The 19772-nt window shown below is 41.1% G+C and overlaps 2 protein-coding genes across 4 annotated transcripts; one reads left to right on the top strand and one right to left on the bottom strand.

Moving 5' to 3' along the window:
- The first annotated feature begins 297 nt into the window (after nucleotides 1-297).
- eif3jb (eukaryotic translation initiation factor 3, subunit Jb) lies at nucleotides 298-6559 on the top strand. The gene is made up of 8 exons (XM_073464590.1): nucleotides 298-418; nucleotides 568-656; nucleotides 3045-3102; nucleotides 3216-3319; nucleotides 3436-3532; nucleotides 4805-4975; nucleotides 5100-5173; nucleotides 5347-6559. Exons 1-8 carry the CDS (start codon nucleotides 406-408, stop codon nucleotides 5473-5475), a joined length of 735 nt encoding a protein of 244 aa, XP_073320691.1. The 5' UTR covers nucleotides 298-405; the 3' UTR covers nucleotides 5476-6559.
- Nucleotides 6560-6644: 85 nt separating this feature from the next.
- On the bottom strand, nucleotides 6645-19699 carry cilp (cartilage intermediate layer protein, nucleotide pyrophosphohydrolase). Of its 3 annotated transcripts, none has more exons than XM_073464587.1 (10): nucleotides 19644-19699; nucleotides 19181-19270; nucleotides 12000-12163; nucleotides 11267-11320; nucleotides 10877-11146; nucleotides 10541-10720; nucleotides 10137-10442; nucleotides 9904-10012; nucleotides 9633-9778; nucleotides 6645-9277 (listed from the first exon to the last, which is right to left on the bottom strand). In XM_073464587.1, exons 3-10 carry the CDS (start codon nucleotides 12067-12069, stop codon nucleotides 6918-6920), a joined length of 3495 nt encoding a protein of 1164 aa, XP_073320688.1. In that variant the 5' UTR covers nucleotides 12070-12163; nucleotides 19181-19270; nucleotides 19644-19699; the 3' UTR covers nucleotides 6645-6917. The 3 variants fall into 3 exon arrangements, with proteins under 3 accessions (XP_073320688.1, XP_073320690.1, XP_073320689.1); XM_073464589.1 differs by having other exon boundaries at nucleotides 12000-12114; XM_073464588.1 differs by having other exon boundaries at nucleotides 19442-19681.
- Nucleotides 19700-19772: the final 73 nt, after the last annotated feature.

Here is a 19772-nt window from a genome sequence, read left to right as displayed (position 1 = left end):
TAAGGCCATTTTTTAAAATTAGGTTCACGAAAACAAAGAGAGTTTGTTACACAGTGGACCTTTAAATATTTGTATTATCAGAATTTGTAAATTTCAGACATTTTAGGACTTTCTCACAGGCCTAAAAGCGAACATCCTGAATGAAAAACACCATTAAGTGAGCAGTAAATGAGGCTTGTTCTGCCCTGTGGGGTGTCACGTTTAACCCCCGCCACATTATCCTCCTTATGTTTACTATTTAATTAAATAAAAAAAAAAGACCCTGGCTGCCACACCAGTGTCATGTTGCCTCAGTAGATAAGCTGACAGTGACGTCCGGAAGGTGGGAGCTGTTTCTAGACGTGGCCAACGGGCTGCAGCACTGACTTCACTGGGAGCCTGTCAAACACAACCAACACAGCCAACATGGCGGACTGGGGTGAGAAACTAAGTTGGGAAGGATAGCTATCTGCACATCCTTCGCTTGACACAGTCTTTGTTTTTATACGAGCCTAACACTCCGTTATTTGCAAACTCAGTCGTTAGATGTGGACTGGCCTAACACATTTCATGTTGTCGTTTTTACAGACGCTGAAACCTTCGAGCCGGAGGAGCCGATTAAAAAGGCGGCAGCCATCGACAAATGGGAAGGCGAAGACGAAGAGGAAGATGTTAAGGTAAATTAACGCGACCGGCGCTCGTTCGGGGTCCAAAGTCAGCCGTCGTCTGTCGTGTCGGCGTTGAAACAAGCTGTTCGTGTCCAGCTAACGTCGGGTCGAAGCCGCGTCGCCCCCGCCGCGGTGCCATGCTTCAACGCGGTTACAGGCTGCCTGTCAATCCTGCCCTCGGAGCCTGTGTTAGCTTTGTGCTAGCTAGCTGGCGGCTAACTCATGTGGCTCCACCACTTACTCTAATTTAGCCAGCTAACGTTGGGCTACTAACTCTGCTCGGCTTTCAGCTGTCGTAACGCACCGGTGTCCGTGTGAATGTTAACTTGTCAGCGAAATAAACAATGTCTGGACGCTGTTGTGGCTTGTTTTTTTAATGTGTAAGCTGACAGTTGGCGATGTTAATTCCCAGACAGCCGGGCTACACTTGGATAACGTACCTCGAAGCTAACGTCTAACCGGGCCACTTAAGCTAGCTAGCAAACTCGCTAGCTCCCATGGCAGATTGCGTCTGAAAAATACGCTTTAATGTTAGGTAACCTCGACGATTGCGTCGTTAACTTTAGTGGTTTGGAGTACCGGGCTCATGTGTGGTTGATGTAGACTGTTATCCCATCAGTGGCCGAAGTTGGCTGCATTTAAATGATTGTCGGAGATTAGCATTTGTGTCCTGTCCCGGATTCTCATAGATTGGGTTACGTTCAACATGAGGCATCGCTAGCTTGCTAACCAACTTTAGCCACAATCGGATGAAATCATCATCTGGACTGATGACTCGACTCAGCCAAGAACAAGGCCGAGAACTTTCCGATTTCACAACAGGCGTGCAGTAGGAAACTGATGCTCAGTTGATACTGACATACAGGTGGTTATTGACTGAATGTTGACATGGTTGCTGTCCAGAAACCTCAGATAATTGACCCAGCGAAAATGCTGGTAAAAGGCCTTTCCAATTGTTCCGTTTTCTGTCACATATGGTGGCCGGACTAAAGAAACTGATGATTTCAGGTCCTCTGTGGTACAAACCATGGTCTTATTCAGCAAGAGGGGGAAATGTCAGTGACAAAGCATGTGCTAATGCACCAAACTACTGTTCAAAATGAATACATTTATAATATAATAAAGTGGATGGGATTGAGTTATAAAGTAGCTTGCCTGTCAAAGCTCATCAAGAAATGTGTGTGTGTAAAGTTTCATCATTTATTTTACAGTTTGTGAAGCTTGAATTTAGCAGGCTGAGATTATTAATTCAGGTTAATAAATTTAGGTAAATGATGGGATTTAAATTTTTAACAATGTGGATGTTTAATGTGGATTATATTGGAGTGCATACACCACAGACTACTTGGCAGACCTTGGATTGCACGTTTGAACTTGGTGTTTGGACCAGTTCCCAGCACTAGCAGTGCCTTCTTATAGCTGTGTCAAGTCAGACTGGTGTGGTTCATTATCTCAATATTACATCGTATATATTTACAGTAACAATATGTACACTACTCAAAATTAGTATTGGGATATATTGGTGTTTCACTTGATTATCTGTTCTGTGACATATCTGTATTTTTATTTTGTGTTTTGTGAATATTTTTGGTCCCCACAAATAATGTGACACATTTCATTTGACTTTTATTGTATATACATGCACATATGCACACACATCCCAATATCCAGAATTAATTGAGTAGTGTGTATTTCGAGATAGATCAATAGAGATATCACAATTTTGATGGTATACAATCACACACTATAATCAGATCTGTCTCAGCATTGTCCCCCTTTTTAAATATTACACCAGACAAAATTCATTGAATTCAAACAAAACAAACAAAAAGTTAATATCACATTTTGTTGGTTTTAAAAGACAGATTACTAAGATTTATTCAATGGACATTAAACATGTCTAAAACAATAAAATCACATCATTATAATCAGATTTTATGTTAATAGCATAAGTGAAATTAATAGATTAGATATAGAATAGAAATTATATTGAAATATTTACCCATCTTTAGTATCAAGATGTGGATGGACTAGCCATGCATACTTTTGATATTGACTGTTCCTGTTGTTTAGTTGCATTTATTGAGGCTGTCAACCCGTCTGGACACCTCATCATTAGAATTAGGGCAGATTTTTCATCGTAGTGCTCTAATTTGGACAGTGTGTGTTGATATATTAGATACATGTTTGTGTTTGTAAAGTCATGGATGTGTATGGGTAATTTTTTGCAGTGCATCTTATTTGTGAAAGTCTGTTTTTGTGAGTTACATACAGTTAGTGTGTTATGTTTGTGAACATTAATTGACATGTCTCACTCTCAATAAGTGTTTTTTTTACAGTTTGCCTGTGTAGCCTCTATAATAAAATGGCAACTATCCCATCTTTTTAAATTCTCAGGACAATTGGGATGATGAGGATGAAGATGAGGAGAAAAAAAGAGAGATGACAAAATCGGGTACGTTCTAATGAAACAGTAAATATGTTAACCCATTGTATTGTATGTTAATCAGTGGCAAAGTTGCCTGCTTTATCTGCATTTTTTATTTATTCCATTATTTAAATTTTCAGAGGGAAAGGTTTCTGATAAGAAAAAGTTAATGGAGAAGATCAAAGAGAAAGAAAACCGGCTAAAGAAAAAACAGCAGGAGCAGAAGAAAGTGGTGGAGGAAAAAGTGAGTGTTTCTTTTTTCCCCCCTTATGACTTAAATAGTTTCTATATAATGTACACAACGGCTGTCCTCTGTGCCTTCTTCAATAATGTTTAACTCTGTGGCATCTGTTATCACAGCAAGAGGAGCTTACGCCAGAAGAACAACAAGCAGAGAAGTTAAGAGTGAAGAAATTACAGGAAGATGCAGACTTGGAGCTAGCGAAAGATGCTTTTGGTAAGTCAGAATTACACTTCAGATAAGAAATATCAAATGTGAAAGCTCCATGTTCCTTTTTGTCCAGCAAAAACCTAGTTTTCCAAAATATACACCACTTCCCTTTTTGTGTAAATGAAACTGTACAACTACTGCATACCTTTTTTATATGGGGTATGCAACTTATATCCAATATATTTAAGTTAATTTTTTAGCGCTTGGATTGCTAAAGTCTTTGCTTGATTGCTCCCTTGGTTTCTTCTACTTTCCACCATAACACACCTGTTGTTAATACTGTAGGTGCCACTTACAGCAACTCATGATAAACAGAAATGCTAGTCTGTTCATATGCTTGTGTTTAGACGTGTCATGAGTTCAGACTCTGACGCTGTGTGTTTGAACCTTCAGAAAACCTCCACAAAACAATATATGCTTTTGTTCGTGATTACAGGCCATTTGTTTTACCTAGTAAATTCTCTTTGTAGCCATCTTAACCAGTCAGCATTCCTGAACCCTCGCCACTATTTTCTCACACTGTCTCTTCTGAGTGGTTTCAAGACTAATCACTAAAATGTAGGTTGTGTCCAGTCACGGTTAAATATGCTTGAACAAAGCAATGATTTGAAAATGAACTGTTTCTGATGTTTAACAAAATGTATTTTACTCTGTGAATAGTTTTTGTAATCGCTGTATACTTTGAGAAAAATGCTCAATTTTGTGGCATTTTCATTTGAATAAATTGTTCCAGTTGTTGTAAAACCATACCAACTTCAACATGTTCTGAGTGATGGCTATAAACTGTATATACATTACATTGTGTATAGACGGATGGATACAGGATTTTTAATATATACATATTCTCAGGATTTCAAAAATATCTGCCAATGATATATCAACGTATAGTAATTGTTTTAAACATAAACAATTGTGATATGGATCCCTTTATATTTGTTTGAAGAATAGTGACTGAGATACATATTTAATTGGACATTTTACAATTGAAAAATCAGCTTGCTAGTGCTCTCTGGTGGACCAACTATGTAACACTGTTTCTAAATTGCAACAAATCCGGTTTAGCTTTTCTTTATTGCATTTTTTTGTTATTGCTGTCATGTCATGTCATGTCATGTTAGCACCCTCAAAATTCATCCCAGCTTTACACCCTTGAGTTGGATCATTGGTATGAACACTAGTGACACACTGGAGGTCAAATATAAAAGTAGGGCTTTGCGTCTGTGACCTTGTTTCTTCCTCGAAGAAACATGACTTATTTTTTTTTCTATATTTCTTCAGGTGTCAGCAGCACTTCAAACAGTGTCACTGGGATTGATGCCATGTGTCCATCTTCCAAAGAAGACTTCGCAGAGTTTGAAAAATTGCTGAAAGAAAAGTTTTCCCAGTTCGAAAAATCTGTGCATTATTCAAGTTTCTTGGATTCATTGTTTCGGGAACTCTGTATTTCATGTAAGCCCAGTATCTTTTACAATCTTCTTAAATGATCAACATTGGTTTACACTTAATCACTGTATCAGTTCCTTAAATTTCTATCAGAGCTTGACCAACAACTATATTTCTTCTTCTTTTACAGTGGAAGTAGAGGACTTGAAGAAAGTCAGTAATTCCCTTTCAGTCCTACTTAGTGAAAAACAGAAACAAGAAAAAGTAAGTGACCACATGCTTGTTCTGATCTGTTTTTAGTATTCAGAAGGGGGTGCTGTTTACCTAGCCCTGTCACCCAATGTATGCTCTGACGTAGAAATCAAACCAGTTGCTGTAAATGTATAGACGTATATAGGGTACCTTTTTTTTAAAAGTATCTTTGTTTGCACTTACAGCAAAACAAAGGAAAGAAGAAGAAGAAAGGGGTTGTACCTGGAGGCGGTTTGAAAGCACAGATGAGAGATGACCTTGACTATGCAGCGTTTGATGGTGGCTACGCCCAAGACTATGAGGACTTCATGTGACACTGGCTCCATTGCAACTGCCCTTTCCTCCTCTCAACCCTCAGAAATGAAGCTGTACCTTCTCATGCTGTCCAGTGCCATCCTGGAAAATCTGAACTATGTGTTGCCCCCTTCATTTTGCTTCAATGACCAGAGGGACTATACCAGGGAGCATCCGGTTTCACCATCTCTTTATGTTCATACATATGGAATTGCCTTTTCTCTGTCTCATTCAGCCTCGACTCACACACAAATAATCATGTAGTATCTGTTGGTTGACCCAGCTTCAATGGAGAAAACATTGTAACTGCTGTCATCTGAGTTTTGCGGGCTCATTTTTTATTAAATGTTGCTCCTGTCAAAATGGCAGATACAGTATTGCAGTTATAAGAGTAGTGACATAGAAACAAAAGGTTCTATGCAAATTCTATAACCAGAATGTCATGTATATATTATAGGTATCGCTGACCTGTGGATGGTTCTCTTACAGGAAAGTATATAGTATCTATAAGTTGGTTGCCAAATTCAGAACAATTATTCAGTACATTATTCATCTTTATCTCTAGAAAGGTTGCATTGTGGGTGATTTAAGACTGACGCAACATGTAAGTAGTAGTTGTAATTTTACAGAGAGCACATGACATTCACTGTTAAGGTAAAAGGGATAGACAAGTATAATAATTGTGACTTTAAAACCTCACAGCCATTCTCTTGATACATCTCTGGAATATCCTTGAAAATATGGAGCAAAGAGTGCTTATAGGTATTTTTTGTGCATGACAAAACATGTAATTTACTAATTTGATTTCTACTAATGCTGAAAAAGTATGGATCAGGCAAGTGGACTGACTTGCTACGACTGGTCTCCTAATCATTGCTTCTGCAGGCTTGTATCAAGTGTGATGAGGAGCGGGGGCTTATGGGCTTCACCCCACCATGTCTTCATATTGGCTACAGTTAGTTGAAAGGGGCTGTTTCTCCTTTTCTTTTCTAGCAATTGACCAGTTTCAATTTTACATGGACAATTGGATACATACAATGTGGAAGATACAGCATCTGCAGTGTTTTATAAGCATCTAATTTAATAAATCACTGGTCAAAAGTACATGTTGTGTTTCTGTTCCTGTTTACAACATCAGTGATAGAGACTTTAATTTGACAACACAGCACCCAGATCACTGATTACTTATTTTTAAGGCATGTGTAATAAATACTCTATTTACAGTTTCAAGTAAATATATACCACAGTACGAAAATGTAAAGTAAGACAGAAAATCCTTGAAAATACCTCGGGAAGAACCTGCAAGAAATTGGCCTAGCATTGTTTAGTTACATATTCAAATAATTTGAAAAAAGTCAATGTAAAACATTTGTATCAAAACATAAGGTTAATTCTATCCACTCCCATCTACATTGCAAGTGTTGACTTTGGTTCCATGTGGAGCTGTGACATTCAGTGTTGTTTAACTTATGGCGACAGCACGTCTTCCTGTAGGATTCCTGGTGCTACGTCTACGACTGCTGCGCGGCGCATTGGCCCTCTGGCGTCGTCGGTTCTGTCTCCCTTCCCCTCTCACCACACTTGTTAGTGTCTGACCTTGAGGGTTCTGCAGGGCCTGGAAGACACTCTGGCGTGTCACCTCACGATCTCCACAGGTGAACGTCAGTGCAATGCCCTCGTTGCTCTTCATGACACGAGATGTACCGTCAGAAGTGCCATCAAAGCATCGTCCGAGTGCAATCTCTTTGGCTGTGCGGGGATCTTGGTCTGTCACTGTATAAATACCGTAGTTATGGCCAAGAGGGTCAAGAGGTGCAAGCATGGTGAACTCATTGGTGTCATTGTTGACTGCTAGAGGTAGGTGGTTGACGAGATACTCCTGAAGCATTGTGTTGACTTGATCTCTCTTGCAGCTTCCTTGTGGAATCACTTTCACAAGGGTACGATCTACGCGTTCTTGATCATACAGCATCCCACTGCACTTGAATTCGAGGCACACAGCTGAAACAGCTGCCTGGTCCATGTCACGGATGCTCCGAGTGTCTCTGAGACCATACAGCTGGCCTACTGTCTTCGGGTGGGTGCCACCCATGTTGCGGGACCGCACATTGAGCTCATGTGGGCTGTTGACTTTGACTTTAATGTAGCAGGCCCGGTATTCCATGGGCTTGGGCCACCAGCTCAGGTAGTCCTCCGTCCAGCTCATTGGGTCATCTTCATTGAACGGCACTGTGTTGTAATCGTAGCGGTCTCCTTCTACTCTTGAAAAGCGGAAGTGTGACGCACTAAACGGGGCCTCCTCACATTCTTTCAAGTTCTCAAATGTGTACACGGGTCCATTGCCTTCCTCTGCTGTGTTGGCACTTGGTTTTGCCACATTGATGCTGAATGCAGTCTTCTTCACTCTGGGGTCCTCGTGGTCAGTCCGCCTGTAGTTCAGCTTGTTCAGGTAAGGCTGAGGCACTCCAATGAGGTTGGGGTTGAGTTTGGGAGAAGAAGGGACAGCCTCCAGCTCTTCTCCTCCAAGGTTGGCCATGACATATGCAGAGTAGGCATCAGCTTTTTGTTCATCGCAGAAGGCAGGAAGACAGGCACCATTGGGGCCGGTGACGACACTATCAAAACGGCCCCAGGCACGTGGGTTAGAGGAGTAGCCAGCTGTGGGCTCCATGTTTATAAGACTCACAACAACTCCCTCCACCTGCTCACTGGGCATGAAGCGTTCACTGCGGAAGGCCCTCACTTTCACGTAACATCTGCGGTTCTCTGGGACGTCCAAGTTAAATAGACGTCTTTCTCTGATCTCCATGTTTCCAATCAGAAAGGTTCTCTCCTCCCTTTTTCCTCTTCTTTTCTTCTCCACCAGCAGACTTCCTTCTTCCTCCCACAAGCCAGTATCAGGGTTCAGCGACCAAAGCTTCATGGTATTAAGGTGCTCAGACATCTTCACCTGGGCAGAGTCCAGGAACACCTTCACTTCACCTGCGTTCAGGGGCTCATTGTTTTCTTCACCCCTAAAGTCAACCGAGAACATCCCGTAGGTTCTCAGCGGCAGGGTATCTCCCTCATCTCCTACAAAGTTGAGATCGCTTTGAGCTGCAGCAGCTGTGGATACATCTCTAGGGTCGAGGAACGTTACGCTAGCATTTACATTACCCATGAAGACTTCTCCTCTCTCTGTATAGAAGGAATTGGGTGGAATCTGGATTTGAACCATTGCCTCTTGACCCTCCACCTCTCCAAGCTCCAGAGTGTTGAGTTCAGTAGAGCTGATGGTCACGGGAGCTTTCTTTCTTAGAAGTTTGATCTCATGGTAAACAGACCCTCCTTTCGTGTTGAATGGAAGTACCTTTGTGGTGTTGACAAATTTCTGCATGTTGTCCACAAAAGTCAGGACTAGCCTCTCTGTGTCTGGAGGAACCTGGACAGAGAATGTACCTTTGTAGCCTGTGCGGCTGATTCTGACTCCATTCATGAAGATATGGCCAAACCTCATTGGTTCCCCATTGTCTGCAGCAATGGCCCTACCATACACAATGGTCTTGGTATCGACACATTTCTGACAGCCACACTCAGTCACCACCATGGTGGGCAGCTGGTAGCCCTGGCATGTTAGCTGCCTCTCCTCCATCTTTTGCACACCACAGCAGTAAGTCACTTTGTCTTTGCACCTGATGCCATTGTCCAGCTTTCCAGTACATGTACTTGAGGGGCACTTTCCAACATTGTAGTAAAAGGAGTCGGTGCTGTTTTGGTAGCAATCGTGTGGTAGACGGATGAGGTGGGATTCAGGCTTTGGATTACACGAATGTTCATTTCTACCTGTGTAAGACATGAGATAAAAAATGTTGATTGAGTTTGGTCATACTGCCATCTTTCTGAAGTATAACACAATATGTACCCCACAGACATGACTCAGGTCATTCAGTCAAGGTTAAGGTTAGTTGAGGCAAGTTCCCAAGTCCCAAGACAAGTCATTAGAGTCATCATGTCACAAGTCAAGTCATTTATTTCCTGTCTGGGTCATCAAAACAGTGACTTCAGTCGACTCAAGTCCAAATCACTAGGACTCAAATATATCAATGTACCCTAATGACATTACCATACATTACTCTACTAAATGCTCACAAAGTCTGTTCATTTATTTAATATGTTTATCTATTTACTGAGAACACACCTAAGACTTTCAGTGTAGCTGGTTTGGTTTTAATAGCCCCAGATGGACCACTTGCTCTGCAGTGGTACTCTCCACTATGCTCAGGTCGCAGATCTTTCAGGACCAAGGTGCTGTCAGACTTTTCCAGGAGACTGTCGTTATGAAACCTGTTGGTTCACACAGAAGAAAAGAGAAGCAAAGTTGGTGAATATTCCATGCTATTTAATCATTAGATGCATCTATGTGACTCATCAACATTTGTAGGCTGTAGTTCCACTATTACGAGTCCTACCATTGATACTTGTCTGGTTGTGGTGTTCCTGACACTTTGCAGCAGAAGGCGGCAGTTTGTCCCTCCCTCCTGACCTTACTCTCAGGGCTGCTCAACACGTGAAGCTTCTCTGAAAATAAGAGATAAAACACACCTTACCTATTAGTTTCCTTAGATGCTTAACAAAGCTCAAAATGAACTTTTTTGGTTACAAAAGTTAACAAGAACTGCAACACCACAGACATTCACTGCACCTGCTCTTTTCAGCTGGACACTGAGGACAGAAGTGCGTTCAGAACTGTGGGGAACAACAACGTTGAGGGTGGCGTGACCCTGCAGGCTCACTGTCAGGGTGGTGTTGCCATCAGGGCAGATACCGGGGATGCGGAAATGTCCGTTGTGGTCAGTGAGGGTAAGCAGTTTGTCAGAACGAAGGATGGTAGCCCCTTCAGCGGTGAGACCACCAGCACCACGAACAGAACCCAGCAGGATGTGTTCTTCACACATGCATGCGTCACACTCAGCATTCACCCTCCCCAACACACACTGCAGGGAGCAATCTTAAGGGTGGGATTGAACAAGGTTAGCCATTTTGTGAACACTGGGTCTCCCAAATCTGAATTGCAGGAGAATAATCTGTCTGCCAGATGTAGCTCACCTATTTTCGGGCACTCTGGTCCATTGCATGCTTTCCCTTCCAATTTAGGCCCACTGCAAGGTAGAGAGTGAGATTTGCATGTTCTGGAGCGCACTTGGACCCCCACCTGACCACAGAGGGCGGGGCATTGGCTCCAGTCTGACCACGGACCCCAGGTGCCCTGGCTGTTCACACTGGAATCTGTTGGGGAAAAAAAGCGCAAGTGACAGTCAAATAATCACCAGAAAAGACTGATCATCAAAGAGGTCCTCTCTTATTTGTATGCGAGTCACCAACAAAGTCAGAAGAGTTTATGGCTTCGACTTAATGAATAATAAAGATGTTACAAGATTGAACCTTTGGGACAGAGGAAGCGGACTGCGTAGTTGGAGCAGTTGCGATCAGGACCCTGCTCCTCATTCAAGCACCAGAAGCCCACAGTGGGGTCCGCATGGACCTTCTCCCCAGTTTCACGAGCTGAGACCCATTCAGTGGTTCTGGCTTCGATTGCTCGGGGATTCTCACACACCCGGGCACGGTAGTAGAAGCGGATAGCGTCCAGCTGCTCGTAGTCTCCACGGCCTCCGGGGTGATCAACATTAAACCATGTGGTCCACTCAAAGTTGTCTGGACACAAAGTACAACAACAAACATTGCCTGAATACAAGCTCATACTAGCTGTGTTCAATATACTGTAGTTATCACATTAGGAATTTGACTCAAACCATCAGAGAATAAATGACTTACCATCAGAGTTGTACACAGAGGGGCTTGACTCTCTGTTGTCTCTTCTCCATGATCCTACAAGAGAAAAATCCAAACATCAAGATATATTTCAAGGCTGTATCTGACAATTATTATACCATGCACTACATTAATATCTGACAATGTACTTCAATTGTCACTGCTCCAAAGTTAGTGAGTTGTATTCATCTCGAACATGAAATCAAACAATTAAATATATAAATTATCATTATAAGTAACCAAATAGTTTTAGAAGGAAAATATGTTTTTACTGCACTCATATAACTACATTTGAATGCAGTTGTGTGTTTCTGTAACATCTGCAAGCAGTAATTCAGCTGAAGCTGTCTAACACCGACTTACTGCGTTAGACAACTGTCCGGTCTTGACACTGATTGAGAAAACAGTCACGGAAAATTACTGTATGGGAATATACTGATCCAGAAAACATGACTGCCAACAACCAATCGAGTTTAGTTTGTGTATAAATCCACAAATAGGAAAAAAAATTTCAGTTGCAGGCCACACATTATACACTTTTAATTTTCCTTTGTAAAGAGGTAATGGTGGAAAGGTGTGCCTCTCTCATTTTTTTACCGTGTGTCCATATTGTGTATACATTGGTAAGTGTTCCCATCTGACTGTTACTTAAAATGCATGTACATTTGCAGGTAGGGTGCTGTGTTTTTCAGTACATATGTGTCAATAACAAGCAGGATATTTGTGTTTGACCCACCTTGAGCTGCAACTCCTGCAACAGTGGCTGTGGTGATTCCCAGGGTGAAAAGAAGTGGCCACACCGACATTCTCACACACTGCCGTAATGTCCGACCCTCGAACTTTCACCTCTCCTAACGTGCGTTTCACACCAGGAACCAGAGTCCAAGCAGCAGAGCCTCCCTGGCGGGGAGATGAGCCAATCAGACAGTTAGATGTATGAAAATATACTAAAATTGAGTTTTAATATTCAAGTTTACACAAAATGAATAAAACAATAGTTCATATCTAGAACAAGATTGTTTCTTTAAGGATAAATTCCTTCCACTTTTAGGGTGAAAAAATGTGAGTGGAAAGAGCCCCCCACTCAGATTACACATCTGTGTTAGTCATCACCATTTGTCACTGGAGTACTCAAACATTTCTGCATCCACTGACAAAAGGCTGGCTACACAATCCAAACACCCCCCCCCCCACACACACAAGGTTTGCATTTAAGTGCAAGAGAGAAAGGTAAAATTGTATATAACGGACTAATTTGCTTTCAAGTTTAAGGAACATAAAAGATATCGATAAAATAATTAGTGCAAGAGTTCTTTAGGATGTGTTACATGCCATAGATGAGACTGCAGTAATTACAATAAAAGCTTTAAACAGACATGCAAGTAAAGACTAATGAATTAGATAATTAGATAATCATTAAAATTACAAATAACAATATTAGAATAACAGTCTCTGAAATTTAAACTGGCTGTAACTTATTTAAAGTCAAACCACTAAATCAGATACTTTTTCCTGATTACATGTTTAATCAGTTGCATAATGAGTTGCATTTAGATTGTGCTATTCATCTGCCTACATAATTAAAGTACCTGGTTAGCAGATATTTAATATTCTCTTTCTGTCTTACCTTCTTGATGAATGAACTATCCTGTTTCAGGGTTTTGTGTAGGATTGTCCTCTTTTTTTCTCTTTCCCTTTAATTTTCTTTCCTTATATTACTCCCTCACATTTCTCTCCTCCTCCTCTGTTCTTCACTCTGCTTCCACATACTCCTTCACTGTCTCTTTTATACCTCCCTGCCTCCAGCAGCCCTCCCTCCTCTCTCAGCAGCTGCCACAGTGTCTTTTGATTACACTATTATCCTTATAATTCATCACCTTCATTGTACAACCATGACACCCAATGGTTATTATATAGTGTTGCATGCGAAAGGAGGACAGTCAGGGGGTCTGAGTGAAAAATCCTGGTGTTAATAAATTGAAGCTGCCCCATGTTGAAGATCAATGCTGAATGAGTCAAACTGGACGTTTGTCTTCTCCTCTTCTCTCAGTCTCGACTTTGAATGATTTTGCATTCAGAATATAAAGTCTTATTAAATAAAGCCATACATTTGCCGATTAACATTCTGCTCCTGTTCATTTTATCTTCCAGGCATCGACTCCAGTAGTTCACAAATGGTGTGCCCTGATGCAAGTCCAGGTGTGCTGTTGGATTGCTGGGGTTGTTGTTACAACCATATGTTAATGTTACAATATAGAACTATGCAACAAGTAACAAATTTACTGCATCAGTATGTTGTGCACATTCATTTCCCAATACGGACACTAATTCTATACCCTAAAATCCTTTAAAAACCTTCAGGGTATGTTTGTCAAATTTTGTCTGCATTAGCAGATAAAAATAAGCAAGTACAGAGTGATTAGATAACGTGTTATATACTGGAGGCTCATTTGCACACAGGTGTTCCTTGAGATTTTGGCTGGCCCTTTGGTGGTGCCTTGGACACAGAAAGTTTGAAAACCACTGATGTGCTGTATGTTTAAACACTGTTATGTAATATTAACAGACCAGCAACATTCGTCTGGTGGTTTCATTTGAAGCCATTTTTAATGTCTGCAGTCACAGAGGAGAAATTTGACACTGATTTGCGCTGCCAACATCACAAACCCTCAAAACCTCGCAGAGCCGCACTATATGAATATGTACAGTACGTACTAGCAGTGTGGCTGTGGGTTTTCACAGTGGTGTTTCAGTAGCAGAGGGACAGATAACCTAATGTTGAGTCCAAGAGAGTAACATGATGTGGGAGCATAAAGTCAGTTAGTATCCACTATCTTAGTAAAGTTCGCCTTAATAAATAAAATGAATGAATCTGATGTTCAAAGAAACCATTGCAAACACTGCTGCAAAGTTTTATAATTCTAGGTTGAAAGACAATTTTCAGCATGTGTCAGTCTGATTGTTTTTTCGTAGCTGCACAGTGCATGCTTGATTTTCCGTTTAGCCATTTTTAATTTAATTGGTTGAAAGCAGAATGGCTCTTATTTGAGACAATACAACATGCACCACAGGTTTTCTACATTATTTTGTATAGTACTTGTGGAGAGGAGTGTCACTGTAGATGTGCTGTGGCAGGAAGCATTTGAAAACAATTAGACAACCTCTCGTTTTTCTCCAATATGAACAAAATGCTGATGCTCAGGTACAGTTTTCAACCAACAGCAGACATTTGCAGCTATGGTTACCTTAAAAATGTGACCAACACAAAGCATGGGGTCAAAATATCCTTCCTTCTTACTAAAACTAATAATAATTTATAATTAATTTAAATAAAATCCAAAATTATCCAGAATGTTTTTGGTGTTTTGCCCCTGTGTGTTTACATTATTTTGTCTACTGGGTCTGGAGGATGTGGAGCAGCAGATTTAAAAAAAAAAAAAATACACTTGTGTCAGTCATGTCTGTTAAAGATCCTGTGAGGTCGTCGGTCGGTATCTGCTGTTTTTCCAAACAACATTCATTAGCTGACCTCATCATCCCAATTACAAGGCAAAGGAAACCCAGCAGGAGGAAGAACATAACCTGCTCCCTCACTTCAGTCTTTCCAGACTGCGTTCAGGTCCCAGGCCAGGTGAAGGGACTAATGACAGGTGTCACTGGCAGCAAAGTTATGCCAACTGCGGGATCAATAAAGTACATTGTGCTGGTAGTGCGTGGAAGGTCTGAAAACAGTTCTGCTCGGAGGAAAAACAATTCTGTTCAACAAGCACCTCATGTTTACCTTCCACCAATTACTGCGTTTCCTCAGCATGAGGTAGTTCAGTTTGGTGGGAGGAAATAAGAGTCAGTGCGGTGAAATCAGGAGGCAGTTAATGAAGGATCAAAGCAATGCTCCAGGGAAATCACTGCTGGTGAAGACACATGCATCTTCAATTCAGTAATTTGTTCAGTACAGGAGAAGAAGATGGTGGAAAAACACTGCTGTATTCATATTATGAAGGCATATGGGTACAAATGTTTTTCTCAGCACGGCCAATTGAGTTTGGTGTTGATATCTCAATTCAAACAAATCTAGTTACGCCAGCCTCAAACATATCATTTTCCAACATTTATCCACTGGCCTACACTGCACAGGCTCCAGATGTGAGCTTCTTTTCATGTCTCAGCACTCTCAGCCCGAGTGGACAGTAGCCGACCTGCAGCGGTGTGTTTTTCTAACATTTACAAGCCTGAAGACTTTATGGCACATCTTCTAGGGTCCTCAAATGACTTTCTGTCTCTGTAAACAAGGAGGAGAGAGGTGGAGGGTGATGATGTGTGGACAGGAAAGTGAGAGAATGGACACACAAACACACAAAGTTTGGTTGCCGCGCAACAGGAGCAGACGACTTTCTAACGAACTGGATTCCAGACAGGTTGGACGAAGTCTGTGGAATTAAATAAGACGGACTACTTTCATGAAAGAGATTATTAGTTTCCTTTTTTGGGGCTTTAAACAAGCTGCACTATGTCATCCAGAGGGTGAAGGTTGTCTGTCATCAGGCTGGTATTCACTCAAACATCTGTCATTAACATAAATACTTACTTCACCTAACACTTTATGTAACAGACGGAAAGATGTTTCATTGGTTTGTTTTTTCCAACTATTAAAATTCATCTGTTTAATTTTAGTCCTTTAGACACTCCTCTACAGCAGTGTTTCACATCAAAACTGGAGCGCCGAGATTTAAACCTGACGCTGACAGTTTGCTGTATTCAGTGGATGTAGTACTCGAGGTTTTTAATGTGAAAACCTCTTCTGTTTGTAGAAGTTGTCTATTTTCATCAGAGGTAAAATACTTGCTCTTTCACAAAAGTCAAACGCGTTGACTTCTAAATGTCTTGGTCATTTCCTCGAAGCTGAATCTTTTTCCCCTCTGAACTCACCTAAAGGAAGTGGAGTGGGCTTTCTCCCTCTGTGTGATGCTGGGCCCCTAATGACAGTAGCAGAAGTTGCTCTGCATACTTTCACTGTTAGAGTCATTAAAGGGACCAACAACTACCCCCCAACCCCAGTGCTCTTTGCCTAACCTCTGTCTCCTCAATGTCCTGGTCTGCTCTGGAGAAAACATTTCATGAAGCTCAGTCTGTGTCTCTGTGATAAGAATCTTTGACACCGAGATACTGTATGGCTTTTAGCATGCTCCAGGGCGCTACAGGTTAAAGGGTAGGTTCAACACATTTTTCTCATATGGTGCATTGCTGCAGCATCCTCTACACACTCGCTCCATTTTAGCTACGGTGTAAGACATCTCGCCTCTGTTCAATCTTTGATGAGAGTTGCACATGTGCATTACTTAATGGGCAGGATGTAGCCAATCAGAGGCAGAGTAGGGTGGGTAAGCCGAGCAAGGTAGTGTGATAGAAAATAACGCCGTAATAACGTATAAAAATACATAAAGAAAATATATATATATATAAACTTCTCTCTTATATTAAAAGTTGCATAAGGAAACAAGTATTGCTTCCTAAATAACTTACTCCATTATCAAAGTAGTTGCAATGTTCTGTCAAGTTACTAATGGATTCATCAATTGTGCATGTTCTTGTTGTGTCATACTTATCATCTGCTAACAGATCAAAGTAACACTTAAGTTGTAGAACATAGTCAGGCTGCATTACTCACAGTCCAAAGCCAGTAAAATAAAATCGGTTGTGTCTGTGGAAAAATGTTACTGCAGATTAAAGATGGGGCACTTTGTGTCTGGGAGAAAGGTGCTTGTTAAAGTATGAGTAGATAAACCACAGAGGAAGTCACAACACAAACAGACTAAGGTTGACAGACTGTTCTGTGACATGTGATGATTAAAATGTTTCAGGTCAAACACTGTATTTAATTGACGTTATGGTGGAACAATGGTTGTGCCTCAACATGTTCACCTGAAGGCTGGAAGGGATTAAATTAATCAGAGATGTCTGCGCGAGCCTTCTACAAAAGCAATGATAATCTATTTATATTCACTTGGATCTGCTGCCTTTTAACTGGTTAGTGCATTACAGCTAAGGATGAAAGTAAGTGCGTTAGAACAGCTTCTGCAGGGCAGCTGGGTACAAAGTTGGATAGCAAGACTGTGACCGCAGACATAATACATCACTTTAACTCTCTGCCAGGCACCAAAACATCAAGCAGTCGCATGTAATGTGCAAAGTATGATGTAGTTCCAATCCAAATACAAAAATAAGGACATTATAAACTAAGACACATATATCATCACCATCCTTCAGCTATGTCCCTATTCCAGTAAACATCAGTACAGGAAAAGTAAACCAAAAGTAAATATTCTTAAAACTGCAGTAACAGATGTTTTCCGGCCACTTGGGGGCATTGGACATAAGTTGTGAACACAACACTGACACATCATCACCATTTAGCATGATATGTCAAACTTCTTAGCGACTATATTACAAATTCAGCAGTAACAGGGCAACATTATTCATTTAGACTCATTCATGTTTCTCACTATTTGTTGACTGTGAGTCCAATATTCACTCTCACTCTTAGCTCTGTTTCGGTCTCCACCAGCTCACGAGGGAAATATCTGGCCCTTTAGCTGCAAAATACTCCACTGTGTTCACCAGCTTATCACCTACTTTATCTGCTGTTTAGAGCTGAGCGGGTAGTATACAGCAGGTTTTTAGAGGGCAGCAGTCAAAAACTAAGCTATGTTAGCAGTGAGATTGAACCGAAACAGTAAAGTTGCAGTTGGACAGACAAACAATGAGCTGAAACTCACTATAAAGCTTTGCAAAGCCAATTGGAGCTGCAGATTCAGGTCATAATTCTCGGTTTCACGTTGTCATTTATACATTGTTAATCAAAATATTGATTATAGCCGTTTTAAGTTAAATACATTTTACTTAAATATAAAAAAGGTATTATATGTTAGAATTGACCACATGTCAAATTTAAACAACTCCAAACATGGCTGCTAACTGCTGCTAATTGTAGCTGCCATTAGCTCGTGAGCTCAGCTAACCGTGCAGCTAGCGGTCGTGTTTTCTGACTCCGCCTGGACTGAGAGCTCAGAGCATCGGGGGAGTGTTGGTGTTGTTTTCTATTGGACTGTTTCTTGAGGTACAAAATGGCTAGGGGCTAGCTGGTTAGCATGCTGACTTCAATAGATTTCTCTGCAGCACAAACATCAACGTCTCTGACTCAACGTCAGGACTGTTATTCCTTCATTTCCTGTTGATATTTTTAATTTTTTCAACAGTTTTAACTGAGTAAAACTTTTGCACAACAAGGGCCTACAAAATCATGACAAAAACTCCCACACACTGTTCACCTCACTTGCAATCAAGAATGAATTTTAATGACAATGTTTCGGTACAAAACCTTCATCAGGTTCTGAATGTTTTTAACTAAAATTCTTACAAATTGCACCTTTAAATGATTCATCTGTTCATCTGATGCTAATAAAAGATAATAAACCACAATTAGATGATCATGAAATCTCAATTGTATGCCTTTCCTTAGTGCTTAAGCTCTTTGAGGTATGGTAGTGTTTTGAGATGGAAAAAGCTATAAACAAAAACCTTTAAAAAACGCTGCAACACATCTCTAATGATCAACTTCAGGATTCTCAGTCACAGAGGAAAGTAGGACACAGTGAACACATGCCCAATGTCAGACCGACCGATCATCATTTCCAAACACAGCCAAAGTGCAAACCTATTTCCACTTACACGCCTGTAAAGATACAGTACGTTAACCCTGATACAAGCAGAGGGAGAGCACATGTGTTTTTCTGCTGACACATTATGGAGAGCACATGTAAAGGTTACAGCACCTCCTTCATGTTTTCTGGCCGGCTCCTGCCCAGTAAAGCATGAGGACATGCAGAATTAAGGGCCAGATTAGAAACATGTGTGGCTGACCTGGAAGACGGATGGTATGCGTTCAACGAGGTCATCCATTTTCCTCCCGGACCGTTGTTTGGAGACCTCTGGAGACCCCGGTGCTAAGGCCTGGAGGAGGAGGAGGAAGAGGATATTTGGCTTAGAGGAGGCAAAACTGAAAAATCTCCTTCCTTAATGTACTCAAGCATTGAGTACATTAATGCATTAAATCACATTTCATGTCCAGGCCTGCAGAACAAATCTATAGTTCAGTAAAAGTCATCTTAACACGTCTTGTACCATTTTAAACTCTGTGAGCTGAAAACTGATCTGTTCAACAAGTCCCACTTTTCCCTCCATAGCCACCGCTCTACTCAGTGACACAGTAGCAGCTTGTTCAAGCCTCTTCTCTGTTTTTGTATTGCAATGTTTCTGGTAGGTGATGTGTGAACTCAAAGGCAAGACTCAACAACAGAGCATGTAGGGATAAAATGAGCTTCACTTGATTCAAGGCAGAGATCAGCAACATGATGGCAGGCAGAGGCAAACAAATCCAAAAACATGAGCATGGAAAGAACAAACACTGTGCCACTATCTTGCACATCAGAAGACTGGTGTTGGTGGGCAGGTA

This window comes from Pagrus major, chromosome 4 (assembly GCF_040436345.1).
Source record: "Pagrus major chromosome 4, Pma_NU_1.0".
In the NCBI taxonomy this organism is placed as follows: Eukaryota; Metazoa; Chordata; class Actinopteri; order Spariformes; family Sparidae; genus Pagrus; species Pagrus major.
Note: the sequence above shows the minus strand (reverse complement) of the source record. Positions and strands in the feature narration are given on the sequence as shown.

What these genes read in the sequence shown, in the direction of transcription:
- eif3jb (XM_073464590.1), top strand. An exon ending in ACGAAGAGGAAGATGTTAAG is followed by an intron (nt 657 to 3,044) that starts GTAAATTAACGC and finishes TTAAATTCTCAG; the next exon opens with GACAATTGGGATGATGAGGA. An exon ending in AAGAGAGATGACAAAATCGG is followed by an intron (nt 3,103 to 3,215) that starts GTACGTTCTAAT and finishes TTAAATTTTCAG; the next exon opens with AGGGAAAGGTTTCTGATAAG.
- cilp (XM_073464587.1), bottom strand. Translation starts at nt 12,069, where the DNA reads ATGTCGGTGTGGCCACTTCTTTTCACCCTGGGAATCACCACAGCCACT. An exon ending in ACCAGAGTGCCCGAAAATAG is followed by an intron (nt 10,443 to 10,540) that starts GTGAGCTACATC and finishes CCCACCCTTAAG; the next exon opens with ATTGCTCCCTGCAGTGTGTG. An exon ending in CAACCAGACAAGTATCAATG is followed by an intron (nt 9,779 to 9,903) that starts GTAGGACTCGTA and finishes GTGAACCAACAG; the next exon opens with GTTTCATAACGACAGTCTCC.